The sequence below is a fragment of the Pan paniscus genome, chromosome 10 (assembly GCF_029289425.2).
Source record: "Pan paniscus chromosome 10, NHGRI_mPanPan1-v2.0_pri, whole genome shotgun sequence".
In the NCBI taxonomy this organism is placed as follows: domain Eukaryota; kingdom Metazoa; phylum Chordata; class Mammalia; order Primates; family Hominidae; genus Pan; species Pan paniscus.
In genome coordinates, this window is record NC_073259.2 from 43,350,164 (window position 1) to 43,371,013 (window position 20,850).

General features: G+C 40.1%; 1 protein-coding gene across 9 annotated transcripts in view; it reads right to left on the reverse strand.

Annotated features, from left to right (window-relative positions):
• Positions 1–12,895: 12,895 nt before the first annotated feature.
• Positions 12,896–20,850, reverse strand: part of ATF1 (activating transcription factor 1) — a 57,998-nt gene continuing 50,043 nt past the window's right edge. For all 9 annotated transcript variants that reach the window (XM_034935854.3, XM_034935855.3, XM_008951240.6 and 6 more), the window contains 3 exons: positions 19,995–20,177; positions 19,748–19,907; positions 12,896–14,563 (listed from right to left, as the gene is read on the reverse strand). In XM_034935854.3, the coding sequence (XP_034791745.1) occupies positions 14,419–14,563; positions 19,748–19,907; positions 19,995–20,177 (488 nt within the window). In that variant the 3' untranslated portion in view covers positions 12,896–14,418. The remainder of the gene's footprint in view (positions 14,564–19,747; positions 19,908–19,994; positions 20,178–20,850) is intronic.

Genomic DNA, 20,850 nt, shown 5'->3' on the forward strand with positions numbered 1-20,850 from the left:
CTGTACATTGGCCCCTTTTAGTCACAGTTGGGAAACAGGGCACCAAGTCCCAAGACAGCACAAAGTAGCAAGTCCCTGGGCCTGGCCCACAAAACCATTTTTTCCTCCTAGGCCTCTGGACCTGTGATGGGAGGGGCTGCTGTAAAGACATCTGACATGCCCTGGAGACATTTTCCCCATTGTTTTGACTATTAACATTTGGCTCCTTGTTACTTATGCAAATTTCTGCAGCTGGCTCGAATTTCTTCTCAGAAAATGGATTTTTCTTTTCTATCGCGTTGTCAGGCTGCAAATTTTCCAAACTTGTATGCTCTGCTTTCCTTTTAAACATAAGTTCCAGTTTCAAAACGTCTCTTTGTGAATGCATAAAACTGAGTGCTTTTAAGAGCACCCAAGTGACATCTTGAACACTTTGCTGCTTAGAAATTTCTTCTGCCAGATACCCTAAATCATCTCAATCAAGTTCAAAGTTCCACAGTTCTCTAGGGCAGGGGCAAAATACCACTAGCCTCTTTGCTAAAGCATAGCAAGAGTCACCTTTATTCCAGTTCACAACAAGTTCCTCATCTCCATCAGAGACCACCTTGCCTAGACTTCTTTATCCATATCATTATCAGCATTTTGGTCAGAGCCATTCAACAAGTCCCTAGGAAGTTCTAAACTTTCCCACATCCTTCTATCTTTGTCTGAGCCCTCCAAACTCTTTTAGTCTCTGCCTGTTACCCAGTTGTAAAGTTGCTTCCACATTTTTGGGTATCTTTATAGAAGTGCCCCACGATCTCAATACCAATTTAGTGTATTCATCTGTTTTCATACTGCTATAAAGATCTGCCTGAGGTTGGGTAATTTATAAAGGAAAGAGATTTAATTGACTCAGTTCAGCATGGCTGGGGAGGCCTCAGGAAACTTATAATCATGGCAGAAGGCAAAGGGGAAGCAAGGCACCTTCTTTAGAAGACAGCAGAAAGGAGAAGTGTCAAGCAAAGGGGGATACATCTTATAAAACCATTTTATAAGGGGGATACCCTTATAAAACCATCAGATCTTGTGAAAACTCACTATCTCGAGAACAGCATGGGGCCAACCACCCTCATGATTCAGTTACCTCCACCTGGTCTCTCCCATGACATGTGGGGATTATGGGGATTGTGGAGACTACAATTCAAGATGAGATTTGAGTGGGGACACAAAGCCTAACCATATCAAGCTCAATTCTTCTACATGTGGTTTGTCAATTATCCCAGCACTATTTGTTGAATAGGGTGTCCTTTCCCCACTTTATGTTTTTGTTTGCTTTGTCCAAGGTCAGTTAGCTGTAAATATCTGGCTCTATTTCTGGGTTTTCTATTCTGTTCCATTGGTCTATTTGCCTATTTTTATACCAGAATCATGCTGTTTTGGTAACTATAGCCTTGTAGCATAGTTTGAAGTCAGGTAATGTGATGCCTCCAGATTTGTTCTTTTTGCTTAGTCTTGCCTTGGCTATGCAGGGTCTTTCTGGTTCCATATGAATTTGAGGATTGTTTTTTCTAGTTCTGTTAAGAACAATGTTGGAATTTTGATGGGAATTGCAGTGAATTTGTGGATTGCTTTTGGCAGTATCACCATTTTCACAATATTGATTCTACCCATCCATGAACATGGGATGTGTTTCCATTTGTTTGTGTTGTCTGTGATTTCTTTCAGCAGTGTTTTGTAGTTTTCCTTGTAGAGATCTTTCATTTCCTTGATTAGGTATATTACTAAGTATTTTATTTTTTTTGCAGCTGTTGTAAAAGGGGTTGAGTTCTTGATTTGATTCTCAACTTGGCCGTTGGTGTATAGTAGTGCTACTGATTTGTGTACATCGATTTTGTATCCTGAAACTTTGCTGAACTCATTTATCAGATCTAGGAGCTTTTTGGATGAGTCTTTAGGGTTTTCTAGGTATACAATAATATCATCAACAAACAGCAACACTTTGACTTCTTGTTTACCAATTTGGATGCCCTTTATTTGTGTCTCTTTTCTGATTGCTCTGGCTAGGAGGAAATTCTTAATTTTAACATAATTGAATCTAACAGTATTTTCCTTTGTTTTATACTTTTTGTGACTTAAGAAATCCTTCTCTAAGTTGAGGTCATAAAGCTATTCCTTACAATATCTTATAAAGGTTTTATAGTTTTTGTCTTTCATATTTCTTTCTTCCATCTACCTGGAATTGATTTTTGTGTATGGTGTAAGGTAGAAATCCAATTTTCTTATTTTCCTATATGAATAACTAATTGTTCCAATGCCATTTAGTTTTTAAACTTTTCTGTATGGAAAATGTCAAATATATACAAAAATAGAATAATAAACCACATGTACCCATCACCTAGCTTTGACAATTAACATTTCATGCCCAATCTTACTACATTTTATCTCCATCTACTTTCCCCAACTTCCAAAATTATTTGGAAGTAAATTCTAAGAATCAGTCTGGGAGAGGTGGCTCACGCCTGTAATCCTAGCATTTTGGAAAGCCAGGGTGGGTGGATTACTTGAGTCCAGGAGTTTGAGACCAGCCTGGCCAACATGGTGAAACCCCATCTCTACTAAAAATACAAAAATTAGCCAAGTGTGGTGGCCATGCTTATAGTCCCAGCCACTCAGGAGGCTGAGGCAGGAGAATCGCTTGAACCTGGGAGGCAGAGGTTGCAGTGAGCTGAGACTGTGCCACTGTGCTCCAGATAGAGTGAGACTCCATCTCAAAAAAAAAAAAAAGTTTAGTTCAATCTATCCTGTCTAGTTCTAAAATATATTGTGTTTGATTCCTTAGTGAAGAAATACTTCATTTGTGCTCTGATTCACTGAAGTAACAACATCAACACTTTAATAGCATCCATTGGTGTAGCTGATGCCAAGCCTCAGATGCTGTTGCCCAGGCTCTTTACCATCACCTCCTGACTGTTTTTGTCTCCTGGTTTCATTTTCACGCTGGCCCTCTCCACACAATGGGTCAACGTCAGATACAAGTCCACATCCTTACCATCCATGACTCAAAAGGGAGAGAGAGACGTCCTTTTCCAGGGTCCCCAAATCAAATCCTATAAAAGGACTCTGGTCTTCCCAGGATCTTCTGGCCTTGCATTGGACCAGTCCCTGTGGAAGAAGGGATGGGAGCCTGTGATTTTGGCCAGGCCTGGGCCATATGCACTGTCACTGATAGCTCCTGTCAGAATCACATTGGATGAGTAGTGGGCCTGATCCCCAAAGGAAAGGGGTTTAGAGCAAATAGAAACAACAGATGTTCACTATAGAAAGCAGGAGTAAAAAACATGAAGTGGTTGAAGATTAGCCTTACCATAATTTTATTCTGATCACTTAATACAGTAGAGTCAAACAGGAATCCAAGTTTCCAACTTGGCATTTTTGGCATTGAAGAATCACAAAGAACCCTAGCTTCTTTATAACTCCACAGTTCACTGGAGTTAAAGCAATGAAGGTGTCGTACAGCTCACTTGAGTTTTTAAAGGTTCTACTAAAAAGTGAGAATTCTACACCAGCATGGGTCATTGTTGCAGAATATCACCAAGGTATGTTTTGTGTGCTCCTGTACACTGGGAAAGGGACAATAATGTTTTTTTTTCACTAACCATTTGTATACATATATAAGCAATATAACTTTTATTAATAAAAGTAAATTTGATAAGAAAATCTAAGAATAATATAATTTAAGTATTTTAATACTTATTTTGAAAACATAAGATCTTTTAAAAATCATACTATTATACTTTAATATGAATTATAATTATTTAATAGCAACTCATTAAATGAAGCCAGCATTACATTAATACCAAAAATCAAAGACATTACAAGGACAGAAGACTGTAGAAAAATATCCTTTATGAAGAGGGATGCAAAAATCTTCAATAAAATATTGCAGATTAAGTCCAGCATTATATAAAAGGATAACATATCATGACCAAGTAGTGGTTATTCTGAGAATACAAGACTGGTGGTTCAATATTAGAAAATAAGGCCAGGCAGGTAGCTCATACCTATAATCCCAGCACTTCAGGAGGCCAAGGCAGGCAGATCACTTGAGCCCAGAAGTTCGAGACCAGCCTGAGGAACATGCTGAAACCCTATCTCTACAAAATACGAAAACATTAGCTGGGTGTGGTGACACGTGCCTGTAGTCTCAGCTACTTGGGAGGCTGAGGTAGGAGGAACGCTTGAGGCTGGGGAGGTTGAGGCTGCAGTGAGCTGTGATGGCACCACTGCACTCCAGCCTGAGTGACAGAGTGAGACCCTGTCTCAAAGATCTAAATAAATGGAGAGAGGCACAGAGCAAGATGGCAGAATAGAAACCTAAACTGTTCATCTCCCATCCACTGGAGCACCAAATTTAACAACTAACTGCACACAGAAAAGCACTGTCACAAGAAATAAAAATTGGGTGAGCAGTCACAGTAACTGGTTTTAACTTCGCATTGCCAAAAGAGGCATTAAGGAGGGCAGGAGAGACAATCTTGAGTCTAACACCCCTCCAGAGTCCCCTGGCAGTGGCCTTGCAGTGCACAGAGAGCATCTGTGTGCTTTGGGGAGTGACAGTGACTTTACACTGAACTCAGTGCTGACCTGTGAGAGTGGAACCAGTGCCCATGCATGGAGGGGGCATTTGGACCAGCCCTAGCCGGGGCTAGGAAAAATTGCCCATCCCAGCAGTTGGAATTTGAGTTTCACAGCAAGCCTCACCACCGCGGGCTGTAGTGCTCTGGAGTCCCAGGTATACTTGAAAGGCAGTCTAGGACACAAGGACTGCAATTCCTAGGCAACCCCTAGTGCTAGGCTGGGCTTAGAGACAGTGAACTAGGGTGGCACATGACCTCAGGCGACACCAGCTGGCACAGCTAAGGGAGGGCTAGCACCATCCCTCCCCCAGCCCCAGGCAGTACATCTCATAGCAATGAAAGTGAGTTCTTCCTTTGCTTAAGGAGAGGAGAGCGGAGAGTAAAGAGGCCTTTGTCTTGCATCTTGGATACCAGCTCAGTCACAGAAGGATAGGGCACTGGGCAGAGTCATGAGGCCTCCATTTAGGCCTGAGCTCCCAGACAACATTTCTAGACACACCCTGGGCCAAAAGGGAACCTGCTGCCTTGAAGAGAAGGATCCAATCTTGGCAGGATTTATCACCTGCTGACTAAAGAAACATGCTGGCTTCAAGGGAGACCCAGCACATTCCCAGCTGTGGTGGCTATGGTGAAAGACTCCTTGTGTTTGGGAAAAGTAGAGGGGAAAGCAAAGGGGGCTTTTTCTTGCACCCAAGGTACCAGCTCGGCCACAGTAGGCTAGAGCAACAAGCAAGCTCTTGGGGTTCCCTGAATCCAGGGCTAGGCTCTTGGATAGCATTTCTGGACCTGTCCTGGGCCAGAGGGGGACCCACTGCCCTGAAGGGTGAGTCCCAGACCTGGCAGCATTGACCACAAGCTGACAGAAAAGCCCTTGGGCTTTAAGCAAACATCGGCAGTGGCCTGGCAGAACCACCCATGGGCCAGTGGTGGTGGTGGCCACAGGGAGAGGCTCCGTTGCCTGTGGGAAATGGAGGGAAGAGTGGGAAGGACTTTGTATTGTGGTTTGAGTACCAGCTTAGCCACAGTAGAATAGGACATCAGGTAAATTGCGAAAGTTTTTTACTCCAATCCCTGGCTCCCAGACAGCATCTCTGGACATGCCTGGGCTTAGGGAAACTTGCCACCTTGAAGGGAAGGGCCTTGGGCAAAGCCCAATGCTGTGCTGGCATCAGGTCTGACCCAGTGCAGTTCCAGTGGTGGTGGTCACAGAGGTGCTTGCATCACCACACCCCCAGTTCCAGATGCCTCAGCACAGGAAGACAGACTCTGTGTGTTTGGGAGAAAGTAAGGGAGGAGAACAAGAGTCTGCCTGGTAATCCAGAGAATTCTTCCGGATCTTATCGAAGACTACCAAGGCGGTACCTCTATAAGCCTACAAAAACCACAGCGTTATTGTGCTTGGGGTCCAAGTCCCTTCAAATATCTAGAAAGCCTTACCAAGAAGGAAGGGCACAAACAAGCCCAGACTGTGAAGACTACAATAAATACCTAACTCTTCAATGCCCAGATAGCAAAGAACATCTACAAGCATCAACACCATCCAGGAACACATGACCTCACCAAATAAACTAAATAAATGGAGAGAGAGAGATTGTGTTCATGGGAAACACTCAATATTGTTAAGATACCAGTTCTTCCCAAATTGTACATAGGTTTAAAGCAATTCTAATCAAAATCCCAGCAGGCTTTTTTTTTGTGAATATAGACAAGCTGATTCTAAAATTTATATAAAAAGACAAAGGAACTAGAATAGCCAAGATAATTTTTTTAAAACAACAAAATTTAAAGAACTTACATGACTGGAGTTCAAGACTTTTTATGAAGCTCCAGTAATCAAGATAGTATGATTTTGTTGAAAGGATAAACACATATAAGTCGGCGGGATATGGTCTCTGTGAAACCAATCCTTTGAAAATTATTTGTTGAGACTTACTTTATTGTCCAATATGTGGTATGTTTTCATAAACACTCGTGTTTGAAAAGAACTATCTGAAGTTGTGTAGTGTATTCTGCCTTGAATTTCACTGATTATAGGTGCACACAGATCACATTTAAACATCTCTGGAATCAGCACGCATCTTACCACAATGACAGTGGCATAGTTTACTTGGCAGTGGTTTTTCTTTCTTAGTGGTATTTAAAATAATAGTGTGCCTTACAATCAGTGGTGCCTTACAATTGATGAAATTCAGTATATCTATTGGGTCAAGTTTACTCATTGTTCAACTCCCCATCTTAGCTGATATTTTCCTGCCTTTTATATCAATTATAAGAGAGCTGTGTTAAAAATCTACTAAGATTGTAGTTTTAAAAACATTTCTCATATTTCTTTATTTTGCTTAACATCCAGGTCCTGTATTAGGTGCGCTGAAGTTTAGATGTGTTTTATCTTCTAGGTTAATTGAATCTTTTATTTTTATTTTTAAATTTTTTTTTTTTTTTGAGGCAGTTTCACTCTTGTTGTCCAGGCTGGAATGCAATGGCATGATCTTGGCTCACTGCAACCTCTGCCTCCTGGGTTCAAGCAATTCTCCTGTCTCAGCCTCCTGAGTAGCTGGGATTACAGGCATATGCCACCATGCCTGCCTAATTTTTGTATTTTTTATTTATTTATTGTTTTAGTAGAGATGGGGTTTCATTATATTGGTCAGGCTGGTCTCGAACTCCTGACCTCAGGTGATCCGCCCACCTCGGCCTCCCAAAGTGCTATGATTACAGGTGTGAGCCATGACGCCAGACCTGAGTCTTTTATTTTTTTTTTTAGTGGCTGATTTTGTCCCAACTAATTATTTTTGCTTTAAAGTCTATCTTGTTCAATATAGTTATGCCAGCTTGCTTTTGGCTAATATTTGGTATAACTTTTTCCATGTTTTTACTTAAAGTACCAAGTCTTCAGCCCTGCTGTTTCCTTATATTTTAGATTTACCTCCTATAAGCAACATATAGTTAGATATTATTTCCTAATTCAACCTGACAATCTTTGTCATTTAACTAAAATGCCCAGTTTGTTTACATTTATTATGATTATTGATACACATGGATTGATTTCTACCATCTTATTTTGGGCTGTTTGTCCCACCTGTTTATTTCTTTTTCTCTCCTTTCTTGTCTTCTTTTGGATTGATGAGTGTTTTTACTGGGTATAGAATTCTAGGTGTTTGTGCACAATGATAAAGTGAAAAGTTGAGGGCCCTTTTGTTCTCTTTTGTCATCTCCGGAAGCAGAGTTTGAGCTTGTGAAAAACCATGGTTCATATGTATTTGGCATCCTTCACCTACCACAATACTTAGTACATAGTTAATTCATAGAAATTCCATTTATTTTGATTATCTTTGACTACAGCTAGCAAGATGTGGCCTTTTCCTTTTAAAAAATTTATTGCTAAGAACTCTAAGGCAGTTTTTGTTTAAATGTTTTGTAAACTTAGCCTATGTTATTTGCAGCTTTTCTGAATTAAAAAAAAAATTGGCAAGCCTTTTCCCCAGATGCGGCATTAAATTCTAAGAGCTGTCAGTTGGGCAAAACTTTGATCATTTTGTTCCAAAATTAATTATTAAATCACCATGCCTACATTCCTCACTAAATTTCCTCTGGTCTACTTGATCTTTCATTTATGGAATGATACAGTATTAAGGTACCATTTATAAACTTCTAAAAAAAATACTGCAATCCAGCATGCATTATTTATGGATCTGTGTAAATATTAAAACAGGGACTGGGCTGGGCATGGTGGCTCATGCCTCTAATCTCAGCACTTTGGGAGGCCAAGGTAGGTGGACTGCTTGAGCTCACTAGTTCAAGGTCAACCTGGGCAACATGGCAAGACCATGTCTCAAAAAAAAAAAAAAAAAAGGAAAGAAAAAAAGTAATTTTGGAGTTAGAGCTGTGTAAATCAGTGTGTAAAACTTCTGTGATTTTTAAAATGGAGGGTTGCCATCTAGTGGACACATTTAAATAAAACCTTTAAAGTCTTTCATAATAGGTTATGACGCAATGGAATAAAGTTTTTCAGACTCTTCCCCACCACACGTAAGAAAGAAGGTATATTCTGATAGTTAAAACAACTTTGGAGTTTATCAGACCTAGGTATGAACCCTGGTTTTCTTATTTACTGTGTAACCTTGGGCAAAGTTTCAAACCTGTCTGTACCTTAGTGAGTTTGAACTCAGACCTTCATTGATTTAACAAAGTTCCCAACTTACAGTGGTTCAACTTATAATTTTTTGACTTTATGATGGTGTGAAAACGATACTCATTCATTAGAAAACATGCTTCAAATTTTGATCTTTTCCTGGGCTGGTGATATTCAGTATAATACTCTGGCAATGCTGGGCAGTGGCAGAGAGCCGCAGCTCCCAGTCAGCCATGTGATCAGGAGGGTTAACAACTGTTACTCTGCAGTCTACTGTGTTGCCAGATGATTTACCTATAGGGTAATCTAAGCATTCTGAGCACGTTTAAGGTAGGCCAGGCTAAGCTATGATGTTTGCTAGGTTAGGTGTATTAAATGAATTTTTAATTTACAATACTTTCAACTTACCATGGGTTTATCAGGATATAACTCCATCATTAACAGTAGAGGAGGTCAGGCGTGCACACCTGTAATCCCAGCACTTTGGGAGACCAAGGCGGGTGGGTCACCTGAGGTCACGAGTTCGAGAACAGCCTGACCAAGGTGAAACCCCATCTCTACTAAAAATACAAAAATTAGCCAGGCCTGGTGGCACGTGCCTGTAATCCCAGATACTCCGGAGGCTGAGGCAGGAGAATCATTTGAACCCGGGAGGCGGAGGTTGCAGTGAGCTGAGATCACGCCATTGCACTCCAGCCTGGGCAACAAGAGCAAAGCTCTGTCTCAAATAAACAAAAACAACAACAACAACAAAAACCACAAACAATAAAACAGTAAAGGAGCATCTGCATTATGAAGCCCTCCAGTGAACTAGACTAGACTGTGGGGATAGTTTCCTAGACTGTGGGGAGATAGGAGAGCACAAAATTAGACAGTCTCCTCCTAGAGTTTAATAAGGGTTGTGTTAGGGGTATTGGGGAGGGACTACTATTACTATTTTAGAGTGGGCAGTTAGAAATTGGGTTTAAATCTTAGATCCCTTAATAATGCTTATATAACCTTAGGCAAATACCAGTCTCAAGGATGACATTAAGACCTAAGTTCAACACGAGCTGTAACACGGCTTTGTTCATCACTTTTTTCCTAGTAATGCTTGGAATAGAAAAGGCCTTCGATAAGTATCTGCTGAATGTATGAATGGCACTACTTTAGCATTACCTGAACACATTTCCTGGCGTCTAAGCACTCAATAAATTTTAGATATTAAGGAAATTACATGACTATGTATATTATGTACATAGGGAACCTTGGACTTAAAACAATTTTAGATTGATACATAATTTACCAGTTAAAAATTGTTATATACACTTACTGAAGGCAGCAAACTGCTGCATGTAACCCTATCAATATTGAGGGAAGGCCAGGCACAGTGGCTCACGCCTGTATTCCCAGCCAAGATCACCTGAGGTCAGGAGGTCGAGACTAGCCTGGCCAACATGGCAGAACCGTCTCTAATAAAAATACAAAAATTAGACAGGCATGGTTGCGCACGTCTGTAATCCCAGATACTCGAGAGGCTGAGGCAGGAGAATCGCTTGAACTCGGGAGGCAGAGATTACAGTGAGCCAAGATCGTGCCACTGCACTTCAGCCTGGGCGACAGAGTGAGACTCCACCTCAAAAAAAAAAAAAAAAAAAAAAATATATATATATATATATATATACACACATATATTTATATTTATATATTTCCTCTATATATAGAGAGGAAAAGGATCTCAACCACGCAATGGCAGAGAGATACGGTCTCTAATGCCTACCTATGTCTGCTACAAAAAAATTTACACCAATAAAGGGAGATGGTTATCAGAATCTCTCAAAAGTGGGAGGAGGGGATGGCAGGCACAGTGGCTCATGCCTATAATCCCAGCACTTTGGGAGGCCGAGGTGGGTGGATCACTTGAGGCCAGGAGTTCCAGACTAGCCTGGCCAACATGAGAAACCTCACCTCTACTAAAAACTACAAAAATTAGCCGGGTGTGGTGGCACAGGCCTATAAACCCCAGCTACTCGGGAGGCTGAGGCAGGAGAATCACTTGAGCCTGGGAGATGGAGGTTGCAGTGAGCCAAGATTGTGCCACTGCACTCCAGTCTGGGCAACAGAGCAGAGCAAGACTGTGTCTCCAGAAGAAAAAAAAAAAGTGGGAGGAGGGGGTGTTAAATGGCCTAAACCTCCTCCAAATGACTGTCCCTCAAAAATTCCTGCCAAACTCTCCAGAACAGCCTTCTGAATTCTACTACCTTGAGGTATGCGTTCCTTCACTTTTATAGTAAAACAAACAGTACTTATTAAAAACAGGCCAGGCGAGGTGGCTCACACCTGTAATCACAGCACTTTGGGAGGCCGAGGTGGGTGGATCACTTGAGGTCAGGAGTTCGAGATCAGCCTGGCCAACATGATGAAGCCCCGTCTCTACTAAAAATACAAAAATTAGCTTGGCGTGGTGATGCACGCCTGTAATCCCAGCTACTTGGGAGGCTGAGGCAGAATTGCTTGAACCCAGGAGGCGGAGGTTGCAGTGAGCCAAGAGTGGGACACTGCACTCCAGCCTGGGTGATAGAGCGAGACTCTGTCTCAAAAAAACAACAAACAAATGACAAACAAACTCTACTTTGTACAACAGAGTAAATAATGTAATGATTCTTATGATTAGGTTTTGATTTACTACTATAACCTGTGATTTTTCCTTTAAAGTAGCTGTCAAGCCCTTAGTCTAATTCATTTTATCAACTTTATAGCATCTTTTGTGGGAATTTGAACTGCCATCATGACAACTCATTATATAATTCCAAGCCATAATACACATTTTTTGAGACATGGTCTTGCTCTGTCATCTAGGCTGGTGTGCAGTTGTGCAATCACAGCTCACAGTAGCCTCGACCTCCTGGGCTTAAGCTATCCTCCTACCTCAGCCTCCCAAGTAGCTGAGACTACAGGTTCCTGCCACCTTGCCCAGCTAATTTTTGCACATTTTGTAGAGGCAGGGTTTCACCATGTTGCCCATGCTGGTTCCAAACTCCTGGTGCCACACAATCCCAATGCCTCAGCCTCCCAAAGTGCTGGGACTACAGGTGTGAGCCACCCGCCTGGCCTAATACACATTTTTATATCACTACTGTGACCTCATTTTTTTTTTTTGAGACGGAGTCTCGTTCTTTCGCCCAGGCCGGACTGCAGTGGCGCTATCTCGGCTCACGGCAAGCTCCGCCTCCCGGGTTCACGCCATTCTCCTGCCTCAGCCTCCCGAGTAGCTGGGATTACAGGCACGCGCCACCGTGCCCGGCTAATTTTTTGTATTTTTAGTAGAGACGGGGTTTCACTGTGTTAGCCAGGATGGTCTCGATCTCCTGACCTCGTGATTCACCCGCCTCGGCCTCCCAAAGTGGGATTACAGGCGTGAGCCACCGCGCCCGGCCTGTGACCTCATATTTTAACTGGAGAAGAATGCAGGTTTAACCTAGTAGTTGCAATATAATAATTGCTGAATGAATAAATACAGTAAGAATTCCAAAATGCTAACAAATGCCCATTCTTCCTGCTCTGTTCAATAATATTAAAGGAATATCTTATATGCCCTGTGTTTGTGGACAATAATCTATTTCTATCAATATAATATATAAATGAGTAAATTGATAAGTAAAATAGCAAGTTGAACTAAGGAAATAATTTGATTAGTCTTTTGCATTTTGGAAGTCTAATTTCATGTTTGGACTATAATCACTTAAACATTTGATAAGCCCCACATTGGATTCCAATTAGAAAAACCCCCAGGAAAATAATTTGTTATGCATTTATGGAACCATTAATGGTTTGCCCTGACCTGTTTCATACAGCTAGAGTAAGTAACTGGGTCTAGTTAGCAAGGCCCTACACCAGAAGTCTGAAGGCAGCAGAGTTTACAAATATTTGCAGATGTCCAGCTGTTAAGGCACTAAGAGCTAGGCTACCTCTGTTGTAAACAAGCATGGTGTCTACCCAATAATATATTATCTGTTGAAACAGTCTTTTGACATAACCCAGTGACCTCAAACCTCCTCATATTCTTAGGCCTAATGGGCCACCAGTTTGAGATTCTGGCTTTACACAAGGTAGTAAGTGATATAAGTAATCCCCCTGGCGATCAAACTTTTTTTTCTTTTCATAAAGTGCTGCCAAGTCAACAGAGTCCCATTTTAAAAGACCCTTTTAATGAGAAATTTCATCACGAGGGTCAAACACAAATGTATCAGTTAAGTGAAGATTTCTACATAGCATTAGGATAATTAACAGCATGGCCAGGAGCAAGCTTATCATTCATATACCAAGCATTATATTTTACATTCAGTAGACTATCAAATGTCCTTTAATTTCACAGACAACAATATGATACATACTGTGTAAGAGCACACAATAGTTTTGCAGTACAATTTTAAACTGTATACAAATTGGAATATAGATGTTAAACACTGGTGTACTGACAGTATTTCTGAATTTTAGATAAACTGCATACAAAATTTACAATGCAAATATTAGCCAATCTGAAAACGTCCCATAATATAAAAATGATACTTTGAGATGCAAATTTTACTAAACTATATAAACATTTAAAATAATCATTAAAAACTCAACATTAGAATTTATAAAGATCAGCTATAAAAATATATTGGCAGTCACTTTTCTTATAAAGGTACCATTCACTACATTACAAAATAGTCTCTAACATAAAATTGCCTTAATAACTATACTATTATAGAATCTGATAAACCTTACATTATTAAATTGATTATAAAATCTTCTTGGAAAAACTTTGGTATGTATCTTCAGAAGGTTTTTAAAAAATAATATTTTAAGGGCCTGTAAACATTCCATTCTATTAAAGCACAGCAGAATAAGTAATGGATATTCAACTGCATACAGAATATAGAATCAAAAAAACAATTTATTATGTATTTGTAGAAAATCATTACCAGAGTAAGCAAAAAAACCAACTATTTAAAAGTATCAAACTTTTAAACAGTTCTTTTTCCATTCTGATAAAAAATGTTATAAAATCACCATACTCCATTCATGTACCTTAGATGCCTTTTAGGATAAGACCTCAAAAATAATTAACCTAGTCTCAAAAATCCATTCCAGTCCATTAAACAAACTTTAAAAAACCCACTTAAAAAGACTTGACACTAGAACAAGTATACATAATCAGAACACATACTTTATATATTTAGTAATGTACTAGGTTTTCTCTTACCTTTGTAATTTAGAATTTATTGGCAGAAATTACACACACACACACACACACACACACACACATATATAACTAAAAAAAGGTAAATTTCAGCAAACAAACAGAAATGCAAACCTGTAGGGTAAATGGATTTTTTTAAAAAATTCAGTTTATCAAATTTCATCTTCTCTGCCATTTTAGATTGGCAACTATTGGTTATTTAGAAAATTTAGACTGCTGAAAGTTCATTTCTTGCTCCTTGAATATGTTTAATTTCTACAAAGCTTCCAGTTGTGCCCGTAGCCTCCTTGAGGTCATTTTCCACTTTCTCCTCTGTCACTAGATATCGTGCGTAAGATATTTATCCTTGATTTGGAAAAGCCTAAATAAAAAGCTTCAGTTTTGACCTTTTAATTTATAAAACTCCACTAAGAAATCCATTTAATTTTTATGCATGTCCACAAAAATATTTTCTTTCTTAGGAATCAAACACTTTTATTGGAATAAAGATCCTTCAAAGTTTTTAACTCTTCTATTAGAGTTTTATTTTGATTTTCCAGGACTGCAACTCGGTTTTCCAGGCATTTCACATATTCTTTCTTCTTTCTGCGACATTCTCGAGCAGCTTCTCTAAATATGAGCATTAAAAAAACAATGTTAGAAAAAACTTCACATTCTTTAAATGGTAAATGTTCTTCAGTAATTTTCCGTGGTCACCTTTTTTTCTCTTTAAAGTATCATCTACACACAGCGAATACATAGATCTTAAGTGTAGAATTCAGTCAGTTTTGGCAATTCTTGTGTATACCTGTATAACCCACATCTCTGTCAAGACAACAGAACATTCCCACTGTCCCAGAAAGTTCCCTCATGCCCCTTCCTGGTCAGCCCCATTCCAAGCAACTATCGTTTTGATTTTTATCACCAGAGATTAGTTTTCTTCCTATTCTAGAACCTCATGTAAGAGTGTCATACACTACGTACTCTGGTGTCTGGTGTCCCTTCACTCAGCCCATCTGAGGTTCATCCATGTTGCTGCATGGGGGTTTGTTCCTTCACACTGCTGGACATAGTTTACTGTATGAATATAACCACCATTTGTGTATCCAGTCTCTTGCGCTGTTTCTAGGGTTAGCTGCATAGGCATGTTTTTGTGCCAGGCTTTTTGTAGAAAGGTTTCATTTCTCTTGAATAAATACCAAAGAGTGAAATTATGGGTCCTCGGTTAACTTCTGACACATGACTTCTTTTATTTAAGTTCAAATTACAAACAATGCTTGAGCAAATACTCAGTTCTGTGCATGTCCTCTTAAAACGTTTCTGTGAAGTCATATGTAAGTTTATATACATATAGAAATCGGAAGTATTGGCCAGGCATGGTGGCTCATGCCTGTAATCCCAGCACTTTAAGAGGCCAAGGCGGGCAGATCACCTGAGGTCAGGAGTTCGAGACCAGCCTGGCCAACATGGCAAAACCCCATCTCTACTAAAAATACAAAAATTAGCTGTGGCGGCACATGCCTGTAATCCCAGCTACTTGGGAGTCTGACACAGGAGGATCACTTGAAGCTGGGAGGTGGAGGTTGCAGTGAGCCAAGATCGCGCCACTGCACTCCACCTTGGGCAACAGAGCAAGACTCTGTCTCAGAAAAAGAAAGAAAGAAACAGTACTATTTTAAGATTTTTATGCTATATATGTAGATACTATTTGCAACTTGCTTTTTAGTACACATCTTTACTTTTAAAAGGACTGTACAAAATCTTTCCCCTCACAAAAAGACTTTATTTTTACCTTTAAGCTCTGTTTGTTTGTTTTAAGTGGTTTCCAGTAAACATTCTTTTTCTTTTTTCTTCTTTTGTTTTGAGACAGGGTCTCACTCTGTCACCCAGGCTGAGTGCAGTGGCACAATCACAGCTCATTGCAACCTTGACCTTCTGGACTCAAGATATCCCCACTTCAGCCTCTCAAGTAGCTGGGACTACAGGTGTACACCACCACACCAGCTAATTTTATTTTTGTAGAGATGAGGTCTCAGTATGTTGCCTAGGCTGGTCTCACTCCCGGTCACGGTGTTGGGATTATGGGCATGAGCCACCCACTCAGCCTCCATTCTTTACGTGTATTTCTACACATGTATTTCTTGAAGGATCACAAGCTATATTCACTTAAAGTCAAGAGATAGTGCCAATTTATATTCATTGAAGTACAGAGAAATAAGGGGGGAAAAAAGGAAGGAAAAAAATCCCAGAGTCAAACCAGAAAGAAAAAAGGGAAAAAATGCCAGATTGTCCTCCAGAGTATTTGTACCATTTACATTCCCAGGGGCAGTACATGAGAGTGCCTGTTATGAACATTTTAAAATGGTTGTCAGTCTAGCGGCTGACAAAAAGTGAACCTCACTGCTTTAACATTTCCCTCATTATGCACAAAGTTTGGAATAATTTCATGTTTACAAGGCCATCTTTCACAGACCAGTTTCCTTCTGTTAGGTCTCTTATTTAGAGAAATAAATCTTTATATAATCTATACATCTCATAATTCTTTCTCATTATATAAAAGTTGCAAAGATTTTTCCCAGTTAACAGACTTATTTTTAAGTTTCTTTATGGTATCTTTTGTCACATACAAGTAGAAATGTTGGGGCAAGTAGATACCATAAAACTCCGTACTTCCCTTTTCCTTATATGCCCAATGACAGTATTACCACTTTATAATTTTTGCCATGTGACATCTCATTTATTTTTATAGTTGTAGTATATACGTATATGACCCTAAAACTGCTATCATTTATTTTCTAAAATTATAAAATATCATACTTTGTGTTTCTGTTGCAACTTGCTTTTTTTCACTCAGTTTTTCTAAGATTTATTCATGTTGAAATGATTATTCATTCAGTCATTACAAATAAACATGCCATTGTATAAATACAGTCACAATTTATGTACCTATTCTTTTTCCCCCCATTTTTATGTTTAGGCTCAATATGTACCTATTCTGTTATCAATGAATCTTGAGGTTGTTTCCTGATTTTTTGCTGCTATGAAAATTCTTATACATACTTCCTGCAAGTTCCTCAGTCACACAGACTAAAACAGCTGGGTCACAGAGTATACCCACATCAACTGTACAAGATAAGGCCTAATTTCCAAAATGGCTGCATCAATTTACACTCCTATAGTAGTATCTATGAATTCCTGACCATTGTTCCAAATCCTTGCCAACTCTTGGTTAGACTTTAAAATTTTTGCCAATTGGGTGGGTATAAAGGGTATCTAAGTGTGTAGCATTAATGTGTATTTCTTTGATTACTAATAAGGCTGAGTAGTCTTTTATATGATTATTAACTACTTGTGTGGTTTTTTCTGTTTTATTTTTGAGACAGAGTCTTGCTCTGTTGCCCAGGCTGAAGTACAATGGCGTGATCATGGCTCACTGCAACCTCTGCCTCCAGGTTCAAGTGATTCTCCTGCCTCTACCACATCTAGCTAATGTTTTAAATTTTTTTTAGAGATGGGGTCTCCCTATGTTGCCCAGGCTGGTCTCAAACTCCTGGGCTCAAGTGATCCTCCTGCCTTGGCCTCCGAAAATGTTGGGATTACACGTGTGAGCCACCACGCCTGGCCTGTATGTTTTTTTCCATTAAAATGTTTCTGTGCATATTTATGGAGCACATGAGAAAATCTGTTACATGTATATAATGTGTAGCGATCAAGTCAGGGGATTCAGGGTGTCCATCACCTGAGTATTAATAGGTTTTTGTTAAGGGTGGTCATCCTACTCTGCTATGAAACACTGAATTTATTCCTTTTATCTTACTGTGTATGGGTTTGTACCCTTTAACTCTCTTCATCCTCCTCCTTGCCCCTCACCGTTCCCAGTCTCTGTTACCTATTTTTCCATTCTTTCTTTTTTCTTGAGATAGGGTCTTGCTCTGTTGCCCAGGCTGAAGTGCAGTGGTGCGATCATGCTGCCTCAACCCCCTGGGCTCAAGCAATCCTCCCACCTCAGCCTCCCGAGTAGCTGGGATTTTAGGCACACGCCACCATGCCTGGCTAATTTTTTATCTTTTGCAGCAATGGGTATGTTGCCCAGGCTTGCACTGAACTCCTAGGCTCAAGTGATCCTCCCGCCTCGGCCTCCCAAAGTGCTGGGATTACAGGCATAAGCCACCACGCCCAGCCCTATTTTTCCACTCTCTACTTCCATGTGTTCAAATATTTTAGCTCCCACATATAAGTGAGAATGTGATATTTTTTCTTTTTGTGCCGGGCTTATTTCACTTAAGATACTGACCTTCAATTCCATCCATGTTGCTGCAAACCACATGATTTAATTCTTTCTTATCCATTTATCCACTGATGGACACAGAGTTGATTCTATTAGCTATTGTGCATGAATAGTGCTGCAAGTAAACTTATGAGTACAGGTATCCCTTTGATATATTGATTTCTTTTCCTTTGGGTAGATTTCTATTTTTCGTTTTTTAAGAAGTCTCCATACTGGTTTTCATAGTGGTTGTACTAGCTAATTTTAAATTTTTGGGGGCTGGGTGCAGTGGTTCATGCCTGTAATCCCAGCACTTTGGGAGGCTGAGGCAGGTGGATGGATCACTTGAGCCCAGGTCTGAGACCAGCCTCAGCAACATGGCAAAACCCCACCTCTACAAAAAAAAAAAAAAAATTAGCTGGGTGTGGTGGTATGCATCTGTAGTCTCAGCTACTTGGGAGGCTGAGCTGGGAGGATCACTTGAGCCCAGGAGGCAGAGGTTGCAGTAAGCCAAGACTGTGCCACTGCACTCCAGTGTGGGTGACACAGTGAGACCTTGTCTTAAAAAAAAAAAAATCACAAAAACCGAATATAACTTTTCTACTTTTTGAACTTTTTTGTTAAAAATTAAGACACCAACACCAACATTAGCCTAGGCTAACTAGCCTAGGGTCAGGATCATCAATATCACTGTCTTTCACCTCCATACCTTATCCCACTGGAAGGTCTTTAGGGGCAATAACACACAGGGAGCTGTTATCTCCTATGATAACAATGCCTTCTTCTGGAATACCTCCTGTAGGGGCTGCCTTGAGGCTGTTTTACAGTTAAATTTTTTTTTTTTTTGAGACAGAGTCTCACTCTGTTGCCCAGGCTGGAGTGCAGTGGCGCAATCTCAGCTTACTGCAAGCTTCGGCTCCCAGATTCACGCCATTCTCCTTCCTCAGCCTCCCGAGTAGCTGGGACTACAGGCGCCCGCCACCACGCCCAGCTAATTTTTTTGTATTTTCAGTAGAGATGGAGTTTCACCATGTTAGCCAGGATGGTCTCGATCTCCTGACCTCGTGATCCGCCCACCTCAGCCTCCCAAAGTGCTGGGATTACAGGCATGAGCCACCATGCCTGGCCTACAGTTAAATTTAAAAAAAAAAAAAAAAAAAAAAAAAGTAGAAGGTATACACTTTAAAATAATGATTAAAAGTACAGTAAATTCATAAACCAGTAACATATTCACTTATTATAGTATCAAGTATTATGTTCTATACATAATTGCATGTGCTACACTTTTATATGATTGGCAGCACAATAGGTTTGTTTATACCAGCATTGCCACAAACGTGAGTAATGTGTTGCACTATGACATTACCACAGGACTTTTTAGCTCCATTATAATTTTATGGGACCACCGTCATTCATTTATGTGGTCCATTGTTTACTTAAACATTGTCATGCAGCCCATGACTGTATACAGTTCCAGTTAACATCTAGTTATGTTGTGAGATTTGTAAAAACATTACCCATTCTGGTAGTACGATTTTACTACCTACCTGTTTTTCATTAACCTTATTTCTCTTTTCAATTGGGGGTCATCTGTCTTAGTTGTCTGAGAGGTAAGAGTCACAGGAGATGTCATCACCACAGTTTGTGGCAGAGAAGTAGCTGAAGGTGTAGTTCGGATCTGATATGTTTGCATATCTCCTGATGCAGCTAGATGGTAAACAAGAGTGAATGAGTTAGTTGGTAAATGTCTCTGACAGTGTTAGGAGACTTTCTGTAGACAGAAAGCATACTTACTTTGTACGACCACCTGATTGCTGGGCACAAGTATCTGCTGTCCATCAGATGTCTGTGCATACTGAAGAATAGTTGTACCTTGCTGAGTACTGCCTGAATTTGTCATGGTTAATGTCTGAAGTCCCTGTACTCCATCTGTGCCTGGACTTGCCAACTGTAAGGCTCCATTTGGGGCAATGGCAACTTTAATCAAAAAGAGAAAATAGCTATTGTAAGGTTATATAATACACTAATTCAAAGGAGTGGCAAAAAGCCCACAAACGCTATTAACTAAAACAGGTATGAATGCACTTCTACTTGGTAACTGCTGACTACTTCAGGGGAACTACATGTAAAAGGAATAAAACAGCATTTCTTTTTTTTTTCTTTTTTGAGATGGAGTCTCGCTCTACCGCCCAGGCTGGAGTGCAGTGGCACGATCTCGGCTGGCTGCAACCTCTGCCTCCTGGGTTCAAGCCGTTCTTGTGCCTCAGCCTCCCAAGGAGCTGGGATTACAGGTGTGCGCCACCATGCCCAGCTGATTTTTGTATTTTTAGTAGAGACGGAGCTTCTCCATGTTGGCCAGGCTGGTCTCGAATTCCTGACCCCAGGTGATTCACCCGCCTCAGCCTCCCAAAGTGCTGGGATTACAGGCATGAGCCACTGCACTTGGCCCCATGATAGTTAATTTTTAAGAAAAAATAAAAAGGAAACATAAACATAGTTTGTAATTTTGAGTCAAAAGCATTAAAAATATTATTACTTTAAAATATTTCTGAATAGATAACATGCTTATGGAAAAAAATTCAATAGAATAAAAGGTTATATAATGAGAAAATAAGTCATCTTTATATGGTTTCTTAGCTTCATTTTCTAG